Source organism: Apodemus sylvaticus, chromosome X (genome assembly GCF_947179515.1).
Source record: "Apodemus sylvaticus chromosome X, mApoSyl1.1, whole genome shotgun sequence".
Classification (NCBI taxonomy): Eukaryota; Metazoa; Chordata; class Mammalia; order Rodentia; family Muridae; genus Apodemus; species Apodemus sylvaticus.
Window position 1 is genome coordinate 55293496 of NC_067495.1, and position 21637 is coordinate 55315132.

The 21637-nt window shown below is 39.0% G+C and overlaps 1 protein-coding gene and 1 long non-coding RNA gene across 3 annotated transcripts in view; both read left to right on the forward strand.

The window, feature by feature from the left end:
- Apoo (apolipoprotein O) overlaps nt 1-17690 on the forward strand; it is a 47869-nt gene extending 30179 nt beyond the window's left edge. Inside the window, exons 7-9 of one of the 2 annotated variants that reach the window (XM_052171598.1) lie at nt 100-180; nt 13141-13206; nt 17438-17690. In XM_052171598.1, coding sequence (XP_052027558.1) covers nt 100-180; nt 13141-13176 — 117 coding nt within the window. In that variant the 3' untranslated portion in view covers nt 13177-13206; nt 17438-17690. The remainder of the gene's footprint in view (nt 1-99; nt 181-13140; nt 13207-17437) is intronic. The other variant, XM_052171599.1, reaches the window with a different exon arrangement.
- A 1491-nt stretch (nt 17691-19181) lies between these two features.
- LOC127675614 (uncharacterized) overlaps nt 19182-21637 on the forward strand; it is a 31266-nt gene continuing 28810 nt past the window's right edge. Inside the window, exon 1 of the long non-coding RNA XR_007975492.1 lies at nt 19182-19605. This is a non-coding gene — a long non-coding RNA (uncharacterized LOC127675614). The remainder of the gene's footprint in view (nt 19606-21637) is intronic.

The window sequence follows — 21637 nt, forward strand, 5'->3', positions numbered from 1 at the left end:
AGACAAATACAGTATTTTTGGAAATGGTAGAAAAGAAATTCTCTTTTTTAATCATTCACAAATGGATCATTTCTTGATCTTTTCTGTTTGTATTTCCAGATCACTGGAGAGAAGTTATATGACTGGGGATTACGAGGGTACATAGTTGTAGAAGATTTGTGGAAGCAAAATTTTCAGAAGGTGAGCAACATTTTCATTATGTTTTTTTTTAATTTAAATTTAAATATATGGTTCTTTTAAGGTTTTGTAGAATACTTAAATCACCTTATTCCTTTAATTGCTTCTGTTGGCTTTGGTTTCTACTGTCCTTTTTGGAAGAACAGGAGAATATCTGAGTATTTGGTTATTAACAATAGGTCAAAAAATGGTGACCAAAAACAGCATCCCAATATAGCCTTAGACTTCAATTTCTATTCTTTCCTATATATAGTTTCCTCAGAGTGTACCGTATTATCTGAAAGTTGCACAGTAAATGGATTCAAGGCCAGTGAGATGGCTCAGGGGTAGAGATGTGTTTTCCTGTCAAGTCTGATGACTTGAGTTTGGTCCTATGAACACACATGGTGGAAAGAGAAAACTGATTCCCACAAGTTTTCCTCTAACTTCCACATATACTCTATGGTATGTGCATTCTTATAATGTATAAACACATGTAAATAAATGTGATTAAAAGTACTTGGGGCTAGAAGGATGGCTCAGTGGTTAAGAGCACTGACTGTTTTTCCAGAAGACCTGGGTTAGATGGCTAGTAGTACATGATGGCTTAACAACTGCCTGTCACTCCATTTTGGGGAAATCTGCCTCTTCTGGCCTCCAAACAAGCAAAACCCCAACCCAGCTTTTAGTCTCCCAACTCACAGCAGCCTCTCCACCCTGCCCCCCAGCCTTAGCATCCCAAGTGCTCTGATAACTTGTCAACCACCAGGGCTGACTGATTGAACCCTTAAGGGGAAATTCTGCATCTGTATCAAGTCACCTGGCACTCCTTTTAAAAAATAAACCTGGTTTTATTTTCACTTCTGACATTTTCTTTGGAAGCCTTTTTTACTTGTTTTAAAAACTCCTTAAAAATCATATGCTAAAATTTTATATGGGAAAGGAATTAAAATGTCAGAAAAAACTGTACATGTCTCTAGAAAGAATCATGAATGTCTGTGATGTGCACCCTGACCAAGGCAAAGGTTGGTGTCATTGGGAAACACCTTTCTCTGGCTATTCAGAGAATTTAACTCAATACAGGACTGTGGTTGGAACACATTAAACAGGCTAATATTTTGTGGTAATTTGAAGACCCAGGAAGAAAAAAATATGATAAAACCGCAGGCATTTAAAACTATGCATAGATTTTTATTCAAATCTTTTGGGAGTTGAGTCAGGTGGTAAAGACTTCTAAGTAGCTCATTCCTGGAGGCTACAGAGATGGCTTAGTGGTAAAGAGCACTGGATATGGATTCAGTCCCCACGTGATAGTTCATATGTCTCTGTGACTCCAATTCCAGGTGCTCCAGATCCCTCTTCTGGCCTCTGTGAGTGCCAGGCTCGCAAGTGGGAAACAGACATATATGTAGGGAAATACCCATACACAAAAAATAAAAATTCAATAAGTAGTTCATTATGGGTTTACATTTCTGTTTTGTCTGTTATATCTCTACCTTCTTCATAGTTAATGGGGACCTCATAGTGTTCCTCCATGTATTTACCCAGCAAGCATACTTCTCCTGATGCCTATCCTCAAGAAGAGGAAGTAACATCGATGTTGAGTACCTTAGACGTTTACTACAAGGTTTAGGTGAGACTAGTAGGAGGCCGTCTTAGCTCAGGCATCGATAGACTTAGACCTCAGAAATTAATACTGCTTCCCCCTCCAGCACCTTGTTGGATTTCATGCTTTTCAGAGGTCTTTTGATTTTTCTTGACTACAGGTACATTTTTATTAGCTATTTCATCAAATGCTAATTATAACCAAGTAGAAGGGCAGCATGGTTCAAGGCTATTTATAGTTGAGAGTAGATGGAAAACAGAAAAAATATGGCTTAATATGATTATCTGCTTGTAGAGGAACTTCCTTTCTTATTTCTATTTGTTTATTTTCGTTGTGCACACTAATCATACAGCAGAGGGTTTCTATTAATTTACTACTACTACTATTATTATTATTTTATTTTATATGAGTATGATGTTTTGCTTGCATGTATATGTGTGTACCACATGCGTGCCTGGTGACCTGGGATCCAACACTCTCTGCTGTAACGTAAATGCCAGAAGAAAGGCTCAGACAAAAGCAAGAGAGCCTGGCTTTTTTAAGGGAACCAGGGGACACTTCACAAAAGGAGACTTGTCTTTTACTTATTTACAAGTTGTTTTTGATGTTTTGATTTTTTTTTTAAAGATAGGGTTTCTTGTATGGCCCTGGCTGTCCTGGAACTCACTATGTAGACCAGGCTGGCCTCAAACTCAGAGATCCACTTGCCTCTGCATCCTCAGTTCTGGGATTAAAGGCGTGTTCCGCCACTGCCTGTTTGGACGTTTTCAAGTTAAGTGTAATTACTAGTCTCAGTTGAGTGTCTTCTTATTTGGATTTTTGTACTCTAATGATAGATATAGTACATATTTTTTGTTGTGTATAATCAAAGAAATTAATGGACATTATGTTTAGAACAGGAACCTCAATCTTAAATGCAGGTTGGAGACATAACATAGTAAAGTGCTTGCCTTGCAAGTATGAGGACCTGGGTTTGATCCCCAGAAGTCACATTAAAGAGCTGGGCATGCTGACATTCCCTTGTAATCCCAACACTGTGGAGGCAGAGGTAGGTGGATCCCTGGGTCTCACTAGACAACCAGCCTAGCCTAATAGGAGAGCTCCAGGCCAGTGAGAGACCCCATCTTCAAAAATGAGCAAATGGTACCTGATGACATGTGATATTGTCCTCTGGCCTAGACACACATACACACACACACAGTGCACATATGCATTTGCACATACATATACACAAAAATGGTGCAAACGATGTCCAAGGTTTGTTTTGTTTTGCTTGAGACAGTCTTTGCATGTAGGAGAGCCTGGCACTTGCTCAAACAGTACTCCTTGCCTCAGTCTCTCAAGTAGCTCTGATTACAGGTGTGTGCTGCCCGTCTAGCAATGGAACAATTCTTAGCTGTATTTTTCTTGTAATGATAATGTTGGCATCAAAGGACCAGTTTTGCAAATGAAGTCCAAACTCAGGATGTTACACCTAAGTGTTACCTGTTCCTATGGTTACCACATACCCTTCCTAGATCCCACTTCCCATACTTACCTGCGAACAGATTATGTCACAGCTTATATAAAAAGACAGACCTTTCCTCACTTTGGCTCTTCTTTTCTTTTCCCTTTGTCTCTCCCCCTCTTTTGTCCCCAATAAAACCTCTTGCACGTGGAACTGCTTTGGCCTGGTGTGCTATGTTCAGATTCTAGCTGCAATTCTAACACATCAGATAGTACTCTCAAGTACCCAAAACAAGTCTGTGGCATTTTGCTGCTCTGCCGCATCCTGACTCCCTTTTAGGAATTGACTTTAGAAATTTGCATTTTGATCTCTAGTAGTTATTAGGATAAGGGTGTATTTTACTTGGTCATTGTCATTGGACACTTAAAGAAAAGTTATTTGCTTAAGCTAAAATGAACTATCTAAAATATCAAGATGGCTATGTTAGGAAATACTGCCATTACAAAATGGTTTGTGTTTCTTTTCTCTACAAAAGAATATATGATATGCATATACAGTTTTCAACCCAACAATATAGCCAGCTACACATGTTGGAATCATCTATCCACCTTTAGAACTAGGAAATTACCAATGCCATGCATATCTCTCAGAGGAAACCACTAACTGAAATGTGTTTTTTATAGCCTCATTTTTCTTTAATTTTTTTTTCTTTTTGGTTTTTTGGATTTGGTTTTTGGAGACAGGGTTTCTCTGTGTAGCCCTGGCTGTCATGGAACTCACTCTGTAGATCAGGCTGGCCTCGAACTCAGAAATCTGCCTGCCTCTGCCTCCCAGAGTGCTGGGATTACAGACGTGCGCCACCACCCCCCAGCTCTTTAATTTTTTAAAACTGTGTATGTATATATTATAAAACACTATGGTTGATCTTGCATATTCTATTTTGTTGGTTTATTTTAGCCATGATTCCATGTTGTCCTGACTGGCCTTGAACTTCCTATGTTGCAGAGGATGACTTTGAACTCCTGAACCCCCTTCCTCAGTCTTTTGAGTGCTAGGATTATAAGTGTGGGCCCCCACACCCAGTTCAGATCACCTAATTTTCTTTTATCTTGGCTTATAAATATACCACATATAAACATATAAATTATCTCAATTGAATCTTATGATTTTTATTGCTTTATTTCTTTAATAGTATGATTATAAACAATGTGAGACAGCAGCTTATTTTAACATCTGCAGACTAATTTTTGTATGGGAAAATAATCCATTGGTGATTAATTGGGTAGTTTCCAGCATACTCTTAGAGCACACAGAACTGCGAGTAATGTTTTGTTTGTATTTGTATTTGGTTTTGTTCTTTCACTTGCTTTGTAGATCAGGATGACCTTAAACTCAAGATAGGAGAGAGAAATAATTTACCAATGACTATTTTGGAAAAGTTTTTTTTTTTTTTTGAGCCACGGGTTTCTTTATGTAACTCTGATTGTCCAGTCATTTGTTATGTAGAACTGGCTGACCTTAAACTCAGCAAGATCTACCCGTCTGTCTGTCTGTCTGTCTGTCTCTCTCTCTCTCTGTCTCAAATGCTGGGATTAAAGACATGAGCTACCATGTCCAGTTAGAAAAGTTTTAAAACTGTAGAACAGTTGCAAAACTGGCACTGTTCCCTTAGATTTACTGATTAGCATCTGCTATGTTGTCTGACTATCTTTTAATACCTGCATTTTGTTCATAAACACACACATATATACTTTTATAGAACCATTTGAAAGTTCTAGCTATTCATTACACTTTCCATACATCATATATAATTCAGTATGTATTCTCTAGGAACAAAGAGGTTCATTTATATGTGAATATCAATGATAATATCACACCCAGGAAAGCTCTTTCACTGTTGGTAGTAATAATATCTAATACATATCTAATACTCAGACTTCTTTAGTTTCCCCCACTAAACAGCTTTTAAACTTTTACAACCATTTCAAAACCTTTTTTATAGTTAAGTGAATTATTAAAAGGCAAACACTTATAAATCATGATATAAGATGAAGACTAGAATGACCAGCTTCCCGCTTAACTCTCCCCGTAGCTGATCTGCAGCACGACCCTCTCCACCTCTTTAAAAGCAGCTGCTGTCCTGGATTTTATTGTAATAGTTTTCTCATTTTGTTTCTGAGACGGTCTTACTGTGTAACTCAGGTGGCCCTAAGTTTTGGTGACCTTTCTACCTCAGTCTCATCAGTGCTGGGATTATAGGTATGAACCATGATGCCTGTCTACCTTTCTTTTATGGCTTTATTACCTTAGTATTTAAGCCCCCCCCCCATCCCCTGCATGAATGTGCTCGCGTGCTTTTGTGTGTTTGTGTGTATGTGTGTCTATCTGTTTGTCATCTGTCTGTCTGTCTGTCTGTCTCTCTCCTTCTCCCCAAGGTCTTGCTATATAACCCTGGCAGGCCTGGATCTCACTATATTGACCAGACTGGTCTTGAGCTCAAAGATCTGCCTGCTCTACCTCCTGAGTGCTAGGATTAAAGACATGTACAATCATGACAATTTTTTTTTACTTCTAATTATCTCTGGTTTTTCATCTGAAGATTCTTAATTTACAAGTCCTTTTTTTGTCTTTTTATTTTTTGTTATTTTTATTTGTTGAAAGCATCTGGCACCATTTCTAATAGGTATTTTGCATACATAGTTAGCAGTTCTCTGTAGTGCCCTCAGAAGGACAAGCCAATTCAAAGGCTTCTTGGTTTGCTTCGTATTTGATCCTTTGATAAGCTCTATGTGGGCACATTCATCTATTTGTTTGCTTGTTTGCTTGTTTTTGTGAGGAGAGTCTTGCTGGGTAGTCCAGGGTAGCTTTGAAGATAGGATCTTCTGCTTCATTCTTAGGAGTGCTGGGATTGAAGATGCACACCAACAAGTGTGGAGGTTGTCTTTTGTTGATAACGAGAAATTCTTTACTTAGTTGACTTACTGATCTTCTCTAAAATTATTTTAGAAACTTAATAAGAGCATGGGTATTTGATTGTTAGTCTGAAACCTTTTCAGAATAATCCCAGCCTTAGCTCTGAGGACCACAGGTAGAGGCTAATTTCAAGTATCAGGCTTTAGAGTTGCAGATAGCTCCTTTTAAAGACGGTCTTACTTTCTGATCTGGCTGTCCTGGAACATGTGATGGTCTTTGTGTGTCAGCCTCCCACTTTTGGGGTTACATGTGTGACTACCACTGGCTCTTCTAGAGTTCCCTTCTAATTTGCTAAATACAACCATCTTCCCAGTAAATGTCAGTTTTGCTTTTCATAGGTTTTTAAAATCTGCAACAAGTTACTTTCAACTGAGTGTTATAGGCCAAAAATAATTATTCTTTAAAGGTCAGAAAAGCACAGAAACACAAACTTTTCTCAACATGAAAACTGAGCAGAGCAGAACTTCTCAAGCTGAGCTTTAGGTTTGAGTCTGGCCTTTGCTGGCTCAGCAGGATATCCAAGGGACTAGCAGCCACCACCCTGAAGAAACATTGCTCACTCTCCACCTCCACTCTAGACTTCAGCTCTCCAAACCCAAGCTCAGTTGAGAGTAACTTATATGCTCCTAAAGGATTTGCCAGTCCTAGAAGTTCACATACCAAGCTCATGGAAGCAAAGTTTGCTGGCGGCTGCCAGGCCTGGAGGAGGAAGAAGTAGGGGAGTTGCTAATTGATGGTAGAAAGTTTCAAAAAAGATGAATACGTTCCGAAGGTTTGCTTTTCAACCTTAAAAAACGAAAAGAAAAATCATTACCTAGTTCCTTTATTTCTAATAGTCTTACATAAGAGAAACAACACATTCAGAACAGTTTTAGCTTCATGGAAATTCTAACATGCGGTCCTTACTTTGTTTTTAATTGTATATGGTAGGAACAGTAAATGACCCCTTAACAGATATGTACTGTTGTGTCATGCTAGCTGCATGCAGACTGGGTAAGTGTTCTACCGCTAAGTAATACTCTTGGCTCTTAACAGACTTTGAAGTTTACAATACAATATTGTCTCCTATTGCCTCTGAAACAAATAAATATACTTAAGCTGAAGACAATACAGATTGACTATCTTTGCACAGTAGGGCAGAAGTACAATATGAAATCAAGGTGTCAGCAGGGTTGTATTCCTCTCCAGGGCCCCTTGAACAGAGTTTCCTGTTCACTTAGGTAGTTGACAGAATTTACTTCCTGCTGTCGTAAGCCAGGGCCTGTTTTGCTGAAGGGCAAGTGAAGCTGATCCTTTCCTTTTTTAAATTTTTTTTTATTTGATATATTTTTATTTACATTTCAAATGATTTCCCCTTTCCTGGCTCCCCACTCCCCAAAAGTCCCATAAGCTCTCTTCCCTCCCCCTGTTCCCCCATCCACCCCTTCCCACTTCCCTGTTCTGGTATTGCCTTATACTGCTGCACTGAGCTTTTCCAGAACCAGGGGCCACTCCTCTGTTCTTCTTGGACATCATTTGATGTGTGGATTATGTCTTGGGTATTCCAAGTTTTTAGGCTAATATCCACTTATCAGTGAGTGCATACCATGATTGATCTTTTGAGACTGGGTTACCTCACTTAGTATGATGTTCTCCAGCTCCATCCATTTGTCTAAGAATTTCATGAATTCATTGTTTTTAATTGCTGGGTAGTATTCCATTGTGTAAATATACCACATTTTTTGTATCCATTCCTCCGTTGAGGGACACCTGGGTTCTTTCCAGCTTCTGGCTATTATAAATAGGGCTGCTATGAACATAGTGGTGCATGTATCCTTATTACATGCTGGGGAATCCTCTGGGTATATGCCCAGGAGTGGTATAGCAGGGTCCTCTGGAAGTGACGTGCCCAGTTTTCTGAGGAACCGCCAGACTGATTTCCAGAGTGGTTGTACCAATTTGCAACCCCACCAGCAATGGAGGAGTGTTCCTCTTTCTTCACAACCTCACCAACACCTCCAGTCTCTTGAGTTTTTAATCTTAGCCATTCTGACTGGTGTAAGGTGAAATCTCAGGGTTGTTTTGATTTGCATTTCCCTAATGACTAATGATGTTGAGCATTTTTAAAGATGCTTCTCAGCCATCCGAAGTTCTTCAGGTGAAAATTCTTTGTTTAGCTCTGTACCCCATTTTTAATAGGGTTATTTGGTTTTCTGGGGTCTAGCTTCTTGAGTTCTTTGTATATATTGGATATTAGTCCTCTGTCAGATGTAGGGTTGGTGAAGATCTTTTCCCAATTTGTTGGTTGCCTATCTGTCCTTTTGATGGTGACCTTTGCCTTTCAGAAACTTTGTAATTTTATGAGGTCCCATTTGTCAAATCTTGATCTTAGAGCATACACTATTGGTGATCTGTTCAGGAACTTTCCCCCTGTACCAATGTCCTCAAGGGTCTTCCCCAGTTTCTTTTCTATTAGCTTCAGAGTGTCTGGCTTTATGTGGAGGTCCTTGATCCACTTGGAGTTGAGCTTAGTACAAGGAGACAAGGATGGATCAATTCGCATTCTTCTGCATGCTGACCTCCAATTGAACCAGCACCATTTGTTGAAAAGGCTATCTTTTTTCCATTGGATGTTTTCAGCCCCTTTGTCGAGGATCAAGTGGCCATAGGTGTGTGGGTTCATTTCTGGATCTTCAATCCTGTTCCATTGATCCGCCTGCTGTTAAACGCTGAGCCATCTCTCCAGCCCCTCCTTTTTCTTTAAAACCAGCAATACAGGTCTTTTTTAAGCCTGTTCTTTCTGCTCCCCACACCCCATTTTGTCTCCTTCTTAGTCACTATTAACTCTTCAAGTTCAACTGGGCCCATTTATGCAATACGAGGTATTTCTGGCCCATGCTTCATCTGGTATAGTCTCGGTTTCTCAGACACAGACATGTTTGGGAGCCACTATTCTGCATATCACATTAGAGTGAAGTGGAATTTTGTTGGGTTCTTTAACAAGTCATCTGACTTCACCTATTTATTTTATACTTTTGCATTGTTTTCTTACATTTGCATACAAAATAATGTCTTCTGTTCTGGTATGCCCATACATGCCTTTTCTCGTTGATCATTGTCCTCGTGCCTCTCTCTCTCATTCCCTAGCTCCTGCTGTAGCCATTTTCTCCACACAGTAACCCCCCCCCCTTCTTTAGTATCAGATATATTTTAGTACCCTCTCCCTTCTCTCTAAAGATCTTTTTCCCCTCTCATGGTTCACCTTCTACTTCCTACTTACACCCACACAGACATGTATATAGACACATATACACATTAAAATCTAGGAGATATATGAAAGAAAACATACAGTATTTGTCTTTCCTAGCCTGGCTTATTTTGCATACTATAATAATCTTCAGTTGTATCTATTTTCTGCAAATATAATTTTTTCTGCAAATATAAAAAATTGTTATTTATAATCCAATCGCTAAGGATATATACCACATTTTCTTTGTCTCATCATCTACTATAGTCATTTAGGCTGGTTCCATTTATTAGCAACTTTTTATTTAAAAGAATTGACCTGTCATATAGAATAGGTCACATTCATTCAGCTTAGTCTAGAATGCTCTTTACTCAGGAGTCTGTCAGGCAGATTTTATAAGTAAGGAAATTGCATGGTAGAGGAGTTAGGTAATTGCTGCAAATAGTTCAGGACCTAACAGTGTGTGTGTGTGAGTGTGCATGTGTGCTCATACACATTCATAGGGCTTCTTTTATTTGTTTTAATTTGGGAGTGGGTTTCTCACTGGTCTGAGATTTTCCAAGTAGGCTAGGCTGGCTGGCCTCTGAGCCACCTTCCCACTTCTGAGATAACCAAGCACTCGCCACCATGCCTGTATTGTTTTTTTTTTTTTTTTTAATATGGGGTTTGGGAATAAAACTCACAAATTCATGCCTGCACAGTCAGCTGAGTCACATTTTAGGAGGATGCAATTCTTCCACTGTTTGCCTGGCTGCCTTAGTTACTTATTACTAAGATCAAGTACCTGATGAGGGGCACCTTAATGGAGGGAAGGTTTATTTTAGGTCTTGGTTTGAAGGTATAGTCCATCATGGTTGGAAAAGCATGGTGATGGAAATGGCTATCAGCTGTGGCTTCTCATTTCCCCACATCTCAACAGATCAGGAGGCAGAGAGCAGGGAATGTTGGTGGTCCACTCACTTTCTGCTGTATGTTTAGTCTGGGACCTGAGACCATGACCATGGGATGATGCTACCCACACTTAGGGTATGTCTCCTTCCTCAGTTAAACCTCTCTGGAAACACTCTTACAGACACACCTGTGTCTCCTAGGTGATTCCAAATTCAGTTGACAGTAAAGATTAACCACACTGGCAATCTCCCTTTATATAACAGTGCATAGTAATTGGGAACCGATGTTTTGATTTTTTGAAAATGGTTTCAGTTGTGCTAACAAATTATTTGCATTCATAGACATGGAAAAGATATGCTGAAAAATATACATTAAAATTAAATTATAGGGAAAATGATTTTTTTAGAAAACTTTCTCTAAAAATGCAAACAGATATTTGTCCTGTGAGAATGTGGTTTCCTTTGAGATCATGGTGCTGACTCAAAACAGCTCTTAATTTGTAATGTCATTGTGACTGAGTGGGTCCAGTATTTTTGTAGTGAAATATGGGTTCTGATTTGTTTTTCTATATATATGTCATATGTATCTAAATATAGCCACATTCTTGGCAACAGACTGGTTTTCTCAATCAGTACAATGGAATGCTTTACCTGCCTATTTTCTTCATCTGAATGATTGAAAATCTTGTACATTTGGCATTTTATTTTTGAGGCTGAGAGATGGGGTATAGACAGCAGAATATCTAAGAATATCATTAGATATACTTAGCAATTAGTAAGTTAATTGAAATGTAATTGCATTTAGTTAGGTGGGAAGCCACATTCCTTTTATGGCAGACACAGTGGTCAGCTATGGTTATCTTACTTTTATAACCCTCCTTTTTGCCTTTTCTTTTTCAAAGTCTTTTTTTTATTTTTTAAAGATGTATTTATTTATTATATGTGAGTACACTGTCACTGTCTTCAGACACTCTAGAAGAGGACGTCAGATCTCAGTACGGATGGTTGTGAGCCACCATGTGGTTGCTGGGATTTGAACTCCGGACCTTTGGAAGAGCAGTCAGTGCTCTTAACCCTTGAGCCATCTCTCCAGCCCACCTTTTTAAAAAAATGAATCTGTCACCCAAACTTCCCTTTTTTTGGAGACTCTGTATGTTGACCAGACTGGCCATAAGCTCACAGTCTTCCTTCTTCTACCTCTCAAATGTTTGGATTAGAGGTTTGTAATACCATGCTTGGTCCTAGTCCTCACTAGATCCCTCATTTCTACGTTATTCCATTTGTCTATTCACCAAACATTTGAATATTGTGTGGTGGAAGGTTCCAGGGCTAGTATATGCTCATATGGATTATGACACTCATAAGGTTAATGAAAAACTCAGGCATGAAGGAAATAGTACAAATCAGAAGAAGATGGGAATGGTGAAAGTGAATCAAGGGTCTAATATAACCTAAGTTGAAGGGCATGGTACAAAGAAAATCTTGAGGAAAGGATGAATGAGTGTTTTGCCAGGCAAAAATTGGAATTGACTATTCTAGGGCAAGGAGTACATTTTTACCAAAATGATGTCTCACAAAGCAGGCTTGGCAAGCTTGAGTAACAGCACAAAGTCCCAATGGGCTGTGTTGAGGTGTGTGTTCACATGTGTGTACATTTGGGGTAGGGCTGTGGTGAGGAGTGACCTTTCTGGAAAGGATCAGCACCAGTATAGGTCTTGTCAGTTTCCATCAGTGAGACTTTGCATTTTATGTTGAACCACCGAGCAATACATATATATGGTATTGTTCCCCAGAACGCCATCATAAATTGATATGGTATATAGATAGGGTGGCCATATAATTATATTATCATCCAACCTAGGATCCTCTTGTGAATAAGAGAGGGCAGCATTATGTTGTTATAATAGGAATAAAGCAATACATAGAGAATAGTTCTGAACCCCTCCAATAGGCTTTACAGTTGTCTAGAAGCCATGCTGAGTAGTGACAGTCAGTTACATATTCTTGCTTTCTCATCCCCTCTTCACCCATGAGTGCTAATGAGAGAGAGGCCACCAGAGAACCCTGCACTAAATCTAGTCTACAGAAGCAGATCTCACGGCCTGTCCAGCTGCAACCTAGAGTTCTTCAGAATGCCAGTTCATGAGTTTTGATCTTTGATATCCAAGGAGATCTTAATAGAATTTCAGAATTTAAGAATTAAAAACATACAGGAAAGGAAAGCCTGACGCATGAATTTTCCTTACTGGAAACAGTTCTATACTTCTGCTAATTATATGTCCGCCAAGGGTGGCCAGGCAGAATTGGTGTGGTCCAATTTAAACTCTGAGAGTGTACGTCTAATGATTTGGCCCTTGTGGATAATGCAAGAAGCTTTCTTATGTCTGTCAAGCCCTCTACAGCAGTGATAGTGGAATGCAGTAATAAACCTAACTTCTAGGAACTAAGAAATCTTTTCACTATTGATTTTATTTCATTTTTATGGAATCAACTGTTTGGCTGAATCTATAGAATAATAATTACTGTAGCTTTTTTTCCTGTTCCCTGTGCCCAAGTTACTTTCCACAACAGGGCATGGAAGGAAACTGGCTGAACCTTTCAGCTTACTGAGAAATGGGCCATACTTTTTTATTACAACCTTTAACATCTCTAACTGCAACCCCAGCTAAGAATTTGGTATCTCCCAGGCCTTTCTTTGACACCTTACCTCAGTAAAATGGCTTGGCCATCTCCCAAAAAAATAATATTTCATGTTTCTATTCTGCCAAATACTGAAGACACTTTGCAGTGTTTCACTATTTCTTTTCAACTTGTATTAAAGTTCTCAATTTTGTTTTACAAGCCAGGAAATGTGAAGAATTCACCTGGAAATAAATAGAAAACTCCATGTTCTTCCCATTTTAATCAGGTAAAGAATAAAAACAACAACAACAACAAAACTAGTTATTTTCAGCATTGTTCATGCTAGCTGAAATAATTTATTGTTAAACAGATAATTATAGCATTTTTATCTTGATGTGGAAATATAAGGCTCATATTTATTGTCTTTAATTTCTGGCTTTATGTGCCATGGCTTATTTAATTGTCTACAGTTTTTTTTTTTGAGAAGTACCAGGTTTTTAGATAAGCTAGAACTATTATTCTTCATCTGTTTGCTTAATATTTATTTATCAAGTACCTGCTAAGTATAAAAACATTAATTATATTACTATTTTGCATATATATTAAAATTATAAAATAGATCTTATGATTTCCTGATAATTAGCAAATATGGAATTAAAAATTAACCTAGATATTCAGCTGCATGAAAGTAGTTTAGTTATGATATATTTATACATACATAATATTAATATATATATAAGGAGGATTATTATTGTTTTAATCATACTTAATTGCATGGGAGCATGTACAAATTCCTTTTTTTGTGATACTGGAATTGAACCCAGAGCTTCATACATGCTTGGCATGCACATTATCCACTCCCAAGCTATCCCTGTAGTCCTTACTTTCCTCTTTATTATCTAGATTCTTTTTTGTAAAGTTGCCTGGACTGGCCTTATATTTTCTATCTTTCAGCTTCTGAGTAGCTAGAATGACAGGCCCAGAGCCACAATTATTAAACAGAGAAGAAAGGCAATATGATATTTTGTTAGACCAGGATGTATAATAGAAGATTTAGATGTATATTTTTTATTTGTGACTTTATATTTTTTCACATTTCTTCAATGAATATGAGTTTTCTTTTATGGTCAGTGTGTGGTGTGTGTGTGGGGGCGGGTATTGGGGATTGAACCCAAGGCTTCACACATGGCCATCAAACGTTCTACCAGTTAACTACAACTCCAGCCTATTTAAAAAAGTTGTATATCACAGGTACTATTCACAAAACTCTAAAGTTCAAAGTTTTTCGTTCTCAACTATCTCCATGTTTTTAGAGAGCCAGAGAGTCACATCATTTGGAATTTGAGACTGTCTAGTGCAACCCCCAGCCTCCAGCTGGATCCCCTGATCCTCTTCCTGTCACCTCTTTTACATCTCCATTGTTCAGAAACACCCCACAGGGCAGCTGTCTTTGGGCAGTTTTGATATTTTAGGAAGCTTTTGCTTATAGTAAGCAAAAGATATTTTCTTGTGACTCCTAGGGTGCTCCTAATTCTGGTTGATGGGTCACAGAGAGCAAATCCAGTTCCACTTTGACATTTATACTAATGCAAAGTCAGTAGTACTCTGCTGTTATACAAATAATTTAATAACTGACAACAAGATCTTGTTAAAAGGCAGAGACCCAGGCTCCACCCCAGGATCAGCATTTCTGGGGATATAACAACAGAAGGGAGACTAGAAAGTGAACTTCCAGAGAGCCATACAAGTCCTTTAGAGACTTTACATAGAATGCGTTTGTATTTCTCTATAGGGGTGAGACTTAACAAAGAGAGTAGCTATCCATTTCAGTGTTGAGAGATATTCTAGACCAGGATTCGACTTACTTACTGTATATACAAACTTGATTTTTAGTCCAGAATTTTTAGAACTTTATTGGAGGTGTAGTTTTTAATTATAAAAGCAATAGGGGCCTAGGTACATGGCTCAGTCAGCAAAATGCTTGCCATGGAAGTAGAAGGACCAGAATTTGGATTCCCAGCACCCATGTAAAAAGCTAGGTATGGTGGCATGTGCCTATAATCCCAGCAGTGGGGAAGAGGAGAAGGATAGATTCGTAAAGGATTATGGCTGGTTAATCTAGCCAAATCAGTGATCTCCAGGTTCATTGAGTGACCCTGTCTCAACTGATTCAGGAAGATAGCCAAAGTCAACCTCTGGCCAACAGGTACATGTGCACCAGCATGCACACATGGGTGAACACGTCCACATACATACGTACATACATGCATACATACATACATACATACATACATACTATGCACAAATAAAATAAAACAGGGCATGCTGGTTGTAACTATCTTTTTGGAAGGTAGGGGTAGAACCTGGGGCTTTACACATGGTAGACAAGCACTCTATCTTTGACTATCCCCCAGCCCTAACTAAACATTTAAAAAACTTGCCTGGTCATTAATGATTCCTTTCCTAGAGATAGTTTCTGTTCCTCATTTGGTCCATTAGATTTTTTAGTATCTAAGTATTTAAATAGATAATACATATTTTGTATACTTTTGATTTTTTTGACAAAATGAGATCATTTTCTTTATATCATTTTACAAGTATACAGAAAACTCCATAAAGGTATGTATAATTTTATCATCATACCAAAAGAAACTAACAGTAATTTCTTAGTACCTTCTAATAATAGTGTACATATTTTCTGTTTGTCTCAGCAATACCTTTATTGTTGTTTTTTGAGACACAGCCTTACTATGTGGTCCATGCAGGTCTTGGTCTTGTGATCTTTTTGCCTCAGCTTCCTGACTGCTAGGGATATAGCCACACTGGCCTGTCAGTAGTAACTTTGTAGTTGGTTTATATGAATCAGGACTCAAACTGTCTCTTGCATTTTAGTGAGTCTTTTAATTGTCATTAAATGTAGTATTTTCCTGTTCTTTATTTATTCATTGAAAAGCTTGGCGGTTTTTGATCTTCAATTTGCCATGTTCTGGTGGTCTCTAAAGTTATCTATGCTAGTGTGAGCTCCACACCTCCTTCGTTCCTTCTTCTCCATAGTTCCTGTATAGTGACAGTTGGATGTAAAGCTTGATCAGATTTAGCCTCCAGTTTTTGTTAAAATACCTCATAGACAGCACTGTTAGGTGTATTGAAGAAATGAATGAAGTTGTTTCTTCAGCTTAATTTCCTGTGTGTATTCTCTGTCAGTATTTGTAGATCTAGTTTGCCCCTTCTTTATTTATATATTTAGTCCCTTGTCTATACTTTTACCATGGCTTACTTTTAATTTTTTTATTTTAATTTATTCTCTCATGTGTTACATCCCAACTGTAGTTTTCTCTCCTTCTTCTCTTCCCAGATCCTCCCCGCTAACTCCTCTCCCCATCCACACCTCCTCCATTTCTTTTCAGAAAAGGGCAGGCCTCACAGGGATATCAGCCAAGCCTGGCACCCACTGTTGGGAGTCCTACAAGAGAGAGCTACATAGCTATAACATATATGCAGAAGGCCTAGGTCAGACCCATGCAGGCTCCCTGATTTTCCGTTCAGTCTCAGTGAGCCCCTGTGAATTTAGGTTTGTTGATTCTGTGGGTTTTCTTGTGGTGTCCTTGACACTTCTGGCTCCTACAATCCTTCCTCCCTATATTTCACAGGATTCACTGAGTTCTGCCCAATGGTTGGCTATGGGTCTCTACCTCTGTTTCCATTAGTTCTGGATAAAACCTCTCTGTAACATTGCTTACTTAATCCTTGCTAATATAGGTTGCTTCCGGTGTTTAACAAAACAGCAAAACTATTAAATTCTTAGAGAGGCAAAAAAAGTTAATAAACTGAGAGAGAACAATTAGCTAGTTTGTTTTTTTAAAGAATTTTCAATTTTATATTAAAAGATCAAGTGACTAGTCAATCACTGGCTTCTAAAATGTTGGGCTATATGCTCAGTGCCAGAGAACTTGGTTAACATGTGTGAGGCCCTGGGTTTAATTCCCAGCACACATAAATATTTATAAACTTCCAGTTGTGTAGTATGTTCATCAAATATGAAGGAAAAGACAAACTGGAGAGGATTGAGCTTGGCTTTGATGTGTGAGTTTGTGTGTTTCATCCCTGGAAAGAAGGATATGAGATAAAGGAATGTGTGAGGAAAGATATCCAGCTCTCTGAGGATGATGTAATTACATTCTCCTCCTGCCGATACATGGAAGTATGTCTTGGTCTTCAGAGGGCAAGAGGTGCATAGTGTTTGCTGTACCAATTAGGCATGAACTTGGCATCATCCACCTAGGGTACTCAGCCAGCTGAAAGTCGGAATGTGCTGTGGATGGAGCACATCCTCAGTTTTGGTTCACTCCTCCGCAGCAGCTGCAGTATTCTCTAGCTTGTTCTCTGTATGACAATCAAATGGTAATGTAAAAACTATATATTGTTTAAGTCTAAATACATTTCAAAATGCATAATTTTAGGGCCATTTTTTATTTTCCTGGGTACAGTTGTCTTACATTTTTCTTTCTTTCTTTTAGTTTTAGGTAAACATTGGAAACTCCAGACAGTAAATCAGTATTTCTACAGACAAAATGGCAGAATCAGTATTGGATATAGTAAACTGGCTTTCTTCAAGAAAAACAACACTAAGCCTTTTTGCTGTTTTGGGTGATGTCATATTACAGGCCAACTAATCTGCAATCTTTCACATGGAAATAATGTACAAGCCTTAGAACTCCTCATTCTTATATCACTATTTATGTACATAATTAAATTCCAGATTCCAACAAAGCTGGTCTGCTTTCTTTACTGATATGAGTAACAGTTTAAGTGATCATCTCCAATGCTTATCCATATGGTTTATGTGTACACATGGTTATTATGAGAGGCTCATTTCACGTGTGTGTGTCTGTTTTCATGCACACATGTGCAGCATATGGTGGATGTGTGTGTACATGAGCGGGTGTGCTAAAGACAATATTTTGATTTTTTTAAGGGTTAGTTTTTATTTTAGTTGCCTTACTTTCAGATCTTTTTGTTTGCCTGCTTATTTTTGAGGTTGTATTTTAATTACACCATTTCTTGCTCCCCTTTCCTCCCTCCAAACATTCATATATACTCCTCCCTGCTCTCTTTTACATGTATGGTCTCTTTTGCCATCAATTATTATTGTATACATGAAAGATTTATCTCCTGTTCACTCTGTGCAGTGTTACTTGTATATGTTTTCAGGGCTGACATTATGGCTAACTGGTTGGTGTGCTCTTCCTTGGCAGTATTTGCTCTTTAGGGCAGCACCAGTTGGCAGTCAGCAGACTGGACGGACCCTACAACCCAGAAGTGAGGAGAGGAGCTTAGAGATGATGCCTCAGAAACCAATGAAGGAACAAGACTCTACTTGTGGTTTGAATAAGAGTGGCTCCATTGTGGTTATGTTTAAATGCTTGGTTCCCAGTTAATGGAAACAGCTGGGAAAGATTAAGAGGTGTGGCCTTGTTGGAGGAGGTGTGTCACTGCGGGTGGGCTTTGAGGTTTCAAAAGCCTATGCCAGGCTGTCTTGTTTACTTTCTCTGCCTGTGGATCAGGATGTAAAGCTCTTAACTACTGCTCTCGTGCCATGCTTGTCTGTTTCAGTTCCTTCTCCAGCACCATGTCTGCCGTGCTTTCCACCTTGATGATAATGGACCGAACCTCTGAACAGTAAGCCAGCCCCCAGTTAAATGCTTTCTTTTATGGGGTTGCCTTGCTCCTAATATCTCTTCATGGCAATAGAACAATAATGAAGACTAACACATGCAGAAACCAGTAACAATAACCTTTATTGTGTCATTTGCCTCCTGGTTTATATAGGTCTTCCAGTTCTTGAACGCCAGGGAGAAATGCACGATGAAGTAGCATATGTTCATGTCTGGTGGGGCAGTGAGTGCTGCTGCTGTGTATATTGCCTCCCTGTCTGTGGCTTCCTCTTTTGTGGGTCCTCAGTGCCCAGCTCATGGAACTCTGAATTTCCAGGGTGAATGCGACAAGTAGGAGGTCAGCAAGTATACAGCATGTGAAAAGGAATGTACAATTTCCAAATTTAAATCAGAAATCAAAAGTAGTGCTTTTGTGTTAGTGTATTGTTAGTTTAGTTCCTAATTGTTGATCTTCCACATTTGATAGCATTTGGAAAGATGCTATCTTTCCAAAAGATACACAAATAGATATATACTTTTTTAATTAATATTGAATACTTTTTTCTTTTTAAAAAAATATTGGATATTTTCTTTATTTACATTTCAAATAAATGTTTTGAAATTTTCCCCTTTCCAGGTCTCCACTTCGGAAACCACCTATTCTATCCTCCGCTCCCCTGTCTCTATGAGGGTGCTCCCCCACCCACCCACTCCAGTCTAACCGCCCTGGCAGCATCAAACCCTCTTAGGACCAAGGGTCTCTCCACTCACTGCTGTCCAACAAGGCCATCCTCTGCTACATATGCAGCCAGCACCATGGGTCCCTCCATGTGTACTCTTTGGTTGGTGGTCCAGTCTCTGAGAGTTCCTGGCTGTCTGGCCTGTTGACACTGTTGCTCCCTCCATGGGGCTGCAAACCCCCTCAGCTTCTTCAGTCTCTTCTTCAACTCCTCCATCTGGGACCCCAAGCTCAGTCCAATGGTTGGCTGTGAGCATCCACATCTGTATTTGTCAGGAGACAGCCATATCAGGTGAACCAATATTTCTAACTGATTATCTTGTTTATTAGTCCACTGTTTCTGCTAAACAAAATATCTGATGCTGGGTAACCTATAAAGAGCAAAAATGTATTTCTCACAGTTGCAGAGACTGGAGAGAATAAAATCAATGCAGATTTACAATAGGATGAAGTTCTCGTCTATGTTTCTAATATCGCACCTTCTTGCTGTACTCTCTAAAGGAGGCCAACACTGTATCCTCAACTACTAGAAGACCTAAAAGGAATAACTACTTCTCTTGTGACTTTTTACAAGGTTCTAATCCCATTGATGAGAGTAGAACTTTCATAAACAAATCACTACCTTAAGGACAAACTTATTTTTTTTAAAGATTTATTTTTTATATGTAAGTCCACTGTAGCTGTCTTTAGATACACTAGAAGAGGGCTTCAGATCTCATTATGGTTGGTTGTGAGCCACCATGCAATTACTGAGATTTGAACTCAGGACCTTTGGGAGAGCACTCAGTATTTCTAACCGCTGAGCCATCTCTCCAGCCCAAGGACAAACTTCTTAGTATTTTTACATTGGATCACAGGTTCCAAAAATACATGCTGAGTATGCAGATACATTAAAATCTGGAAAATAGAGAGATTACAACTGTATGTGAAAACCTCTAAATAAATATTTAGAGAAGTCTTAATATAAAAAATAATCCAAATATTTTCAACATATTAATTAATTATTGTACAAGAGAATACTACTCACCAAACCCCAACACTATTTGGTGGCTCACAACCAACACTATTTTATTCCCAAGAGAATAAAAAGGAACTAAGACTCTAAAAGTAACATGAAGTTATTGTGTTAAGTAAAAGAGACTAAGAGACTAAGAGACTAAGTCTAAGAACCTTAATGCTTAAACAAGAGTAAATTTTGCCCCTTGTAACTTTTTTAAAAAAATTTTTTATTGAATATATTCTTCATTTACATTTCAAATGCTAAAACCTTTCCCAGTTCCCTCCTCCCCCCAAAGCCCCACCCCCTCCTCCCACCCCTGCCTCCAAGTATATGCCCCTCCACCTGACCCACTCCCACCTACTCCCACCCTAGATTTCCCTTTGTTGGGGCCTCTATTGAGCCTTCACAGGACCAAGGACCACTCCTCCCACTGATGCCCGACAAGGCATTCCTCTGCCACACTTTTGGCTGGAACCATGTGTACCCCTTGGTTGATGGTTTAGTCCCTGGGAGTCCTGGGGCATCTGGGTGGCCGACATTGTTGTTCTTCCCCTGGGGCTGCAAATCCCTTCAGCTCTTTCAGACCACCCTCCAGCTCTCCAACTCCTCCATTGGGGACCCCATGCTCAGTCCAATAGTTGGTTGCTAGCATCTGCCTCTGTATGTGTAAGGCTCTGGCAGGGCCCCTCCAGAGACAACCATAGCAGGCTCTTTACAGTATGCACTTCTTGTAGTCCATAAAAGTGTTGGGGTTTGGTGACTGTTTATAGGATGAATCCCCAGGTAGGGCAGTCTCTGGGTGGCCTTTACTTCAGTCTCTGCTCTGCACATTGTTTCCATAATTGCTCCTGTGACTATTTTGTTCCCTTTCTTAAGAGGAACCAAAGCATCCCCACTTCAGTCCTCGAGCTTCATGTGGTCTGTTAATTGTAACTTGTTTATTTTGAGCTTCTGGGCTAATATCCACTTATCAGTGAGTGCATACCATGTGTGTTCTTTTGTGATTGGGTTACTTCACTCAGGATGACATTTTCCAGTTCCATCCATTTGCCTAATAATTTCATGAATTCATTGTTTTTAATAGCTGAGTGGTCCTCCATTGTGTAAATGTACCACAGTTTCTGTATCCATTCCTCTGTTGAGGGACATCTGGGTTCTTTCCAGCTTCTGGCTATTATAAATAAGGCTGCTATGAACATAGTGGAGCATGTGTCCTTATTACATGTAGGCGCATCTTCTGGGTATATGCCCAGGAGAGGTATAGCTGGGTCCTCAGGTAGTACTATGTCTAATTTATATTGAATACTTTTAATAGAGCCAAATG